At 36.9% G+C, this 2,701-nt stretch overlaps 1 protein-coding gene across 1 annotated transcript; it reads right to left on the bottom strand.

Moving 5' to 3' along the window:
* Positions 1-237: 237 nt before the first annotated feature.
* On the bottom strand, positions 238-2,443 carry LOC104600823 (uncharacterized). Its single transcript, XM_010263951.3, has 2 exons — positions 1,677-2,443; positions 238-540 (listed from the first exon to the last, which is right to left on the bottom strand). Exon 1 carries the CDS (start codon positions 2,286-2,288, stop codon positions 1,740-1,742), a length of 549 nt encoding a protein of 182 aa, XP_010262253.1. The 5' UTR covers positions 2,289-2,443; the 3' UTR covers positions 238-540; positions 1,677-1,739.
* Between the last annotated feature and the right edge of the window lie 258 nt (positions 2,444-2,701).

The raw sequence follows: 2,701 nt of genomic DNA, 5'->3' as shown, positions 1-2,701 counted from the left end.
GAAAACATGATCTTCTTGTCTTTCAAATTAGAACAATATATTGTCCTTTTTCCATTAGGAGGTTTTCTGTAATAATGCTTTTAGATACTTTTTAATTGCTTCAAGTTTGCTTTATTTTCTTTACCAAAAAAAAAAACAAAAAGAAAGAACTTAGATGTGGTAGGTGCAAGGATACCAACTTTAATCAAGGAAGATTAAGAAAAAAACATTCAAATTGAAAAGTTTGTACTTGGCTACACGACGTGTACAATAAAGAAAACAAAAGAAAAAAGAAAAGTAAAAGAGAAAATCTTAGAGCAAAAACTACCAAGAATCACATGATACTATGTTGACTGCAAAAACATATATAATGGAAAAAAATGGAATACCTTCTTTGAACTTGACTTCCCAAGAGAAAGCAAACCCATATTCTATTAAAAAGCCAAGGATGATGACAGATTGCACACAGGAAGAGTTGTATCACCACCCGTGATCAAAACCTTCACTATTCGTCTATGACCTACTAAACCTTGTACTCATCACGATGCTTTCCAAACACCCCTGAAAGGAAGAAAGAGGAGTTGTTGATAGGCATAAAACAATGGTTGTTATATGAGGAAAGCTTGCTTTTAGTTCAACGAAATCAGTATTATTTTCATTCAATGCATGAGTGTTCAATAGCCAAACCGCACAGCTCTATTTGCTTTTGTTAGTCATCTCTCTCTCTCTCTCTGAACTACCCAAGTTTTTTATTAGTTATTCTTGATAACTAGCTAGAAGCATTCCTTATTCACTGAAGATTGAGGTGGCTCCTAATCTTTGGTGTCACTTCATTGAATCATTGTCGGCAATGTAGTTTTGATAACTTGGAAATATATATAAAATGTTGGTCAAAATCCTCAATTGTGCTCAAATTTTCCACCTGGCAAATTTTTTTAATAAATCGGGACTTTGAAGAAATGTTAGCTTGCAGTAAAGCTAATTGCATAAAAAATTAATGGGTTGGAACTGGAGTAGCTGTTAGGTCTTTCAACCGACTCCAAAAGTCCGATACCTGATTCCACATCTCATCCCATTAAAATCCAAACTATTGTTATATTATATATACCTATATAATGTTTATAGTTAATAAATTTAATATTTATATTTATATAAATTTATTATATATGTATAAGTTAGAAAGTAAATATATATATTTTATTTTTTACCAGATGCTCTCTTCTATACAAACCCCATACAATTACCAATCCTGGTGAAATTCCAATCTATACTTCTAAACCCACTGGAAATTCCAATCTATACAATTACCAGATGCTCTCTTCAACCAACATTTCCTCACTCCACCAGAAGGATAATAGCACGTAGAATGTTTCAAGAAATTTGGTCGTCTCCTACACCAATTGGATGGTCATCCATTCTTTTACAAATTGCTTGATTATATATATATATATATATATGCTGGTAGTTTTAATTAACCTTGTTCACCAGATGCAACATTTTTTTTTTCAATCTTGACATCATATCTGATTATTTCAATTGCTCCTTCAAATCTCAAATTCCCCTTCAAAAGAGAAGATGATAGGAGCTCATGGTTGGTTTTGTATTAATGACACTGAGAAGGCTGAAGAGAGAGAGAGAGAAAAGAAACCCAATTCATGACCTCTACTTTAATTATATCAGAATCAAAGAATACCTACCTATACAATATAGTTAAGCAATAGTGCTGATCTACGTAAATGGCATATGTGACAGTGTACTAGCTAGGGATCATGACCAAGCCGCAGCTCCAAATCAGGTTCAACTTCTTCAGCCTCTCTTTTCTTCTCTTCTTCACCATAGTTGGTATGCACTGGACCAATCTGCAAGCACAGATTTGTGTTGCAATCATCCTCAAACAGGCTTGAGGACTGTGGCTTCCGAATGTAAAATTCATCTCCTGCATGGTGCCCTTGTGGGTGTCTAGTGCCTGCAGATGATGATGATGAGGATGGTGGGAAGTAGACATGATAACTCCTCTGTGCGTCTGGGGTTGGAGGATAAAGCGGTCTGCGGCTCGAACTTGGTGGAGGAAACTCCGGACAGACCTCCTTGCCGTCGGGCTTGTTCGAGACCGATGGAGCAGCGGGCTGCCTGATCCTTGCTCTCTCTTTCCTGTGGATGTTCATGTGCCCACCCAAGGCCTGTGCAGTGGTGAAACCCCTCTTACAAAACACGCATCTATACGATCGGCCAGTGCTGGCATCATCTTGATGATCTTGTTGGTCACCATCTTCGCTCGAAGTCTTTGAATCTTCATGGCTGGACTCCATTGGAAAATTGTTGTCAAATGGAAAGCTTAATTTCTAGCTGGAACTAGCTAGAGAAAAGACATAGCAAGTTTTAAAGGGTGGAGAAAATGGAGAGTGGAAATGGGAACATCAGGACAAGGGGGATAAGAGATGGGGATGGGGATGGGGAGAAAAGGATTAATAGACAAGAGAGGTGTGTGACTGTGAGAAGAGAGACGAGTAAAAGTCATTTGGCATTGTTATTGAGTCTTGAGTGAAGATCTGTTGAGAGAGACACGGTTTTGACGTTTGTATTGTTGGATTTACACACAGTTTAATCTTTTTCTTTGATATTGTCTTAATTTGAGATTTTGTAGCTGTAACCCAGTCTCTCTCTCTCTCTCTCTCTCTCTCAAAAAATCAGAATTAAATAAAAAAAGAGTTAGTCAAGAAAT

The sequence above is a fragment of the Nelumbo nucifera genome, chromosome 3 (genome assembly GCF_055504915.1).
Source record: "Nelumbo nucifera cultivar China Antique chromosome 3, China Antique-T2T, whole genome shotgun sequence".
Classification (NCBI taxonomy): domain Eukaryota; kingdom Viridiplantae; phylum Streptophyta; class Magnoliopsida; order Proteales; family Nelumbonaceae; genus Nelumbo; species Nelumbo nucifera.
Note: the sequence above shows the minus strand (reverse complement) of the source record. Positions and strands in the feature narration are given on the sequence as shown.

Bases quoted from the DNA above. Each gene is read 5' to 3' on its own strand.
- LOC104600823 (XM_010263951.3), bottom strand. From the start codon at position 2,288: ATGGAGTCCAGCCATGAAGATTCAAAGACTTCGAGCGAAGATGGTGAC.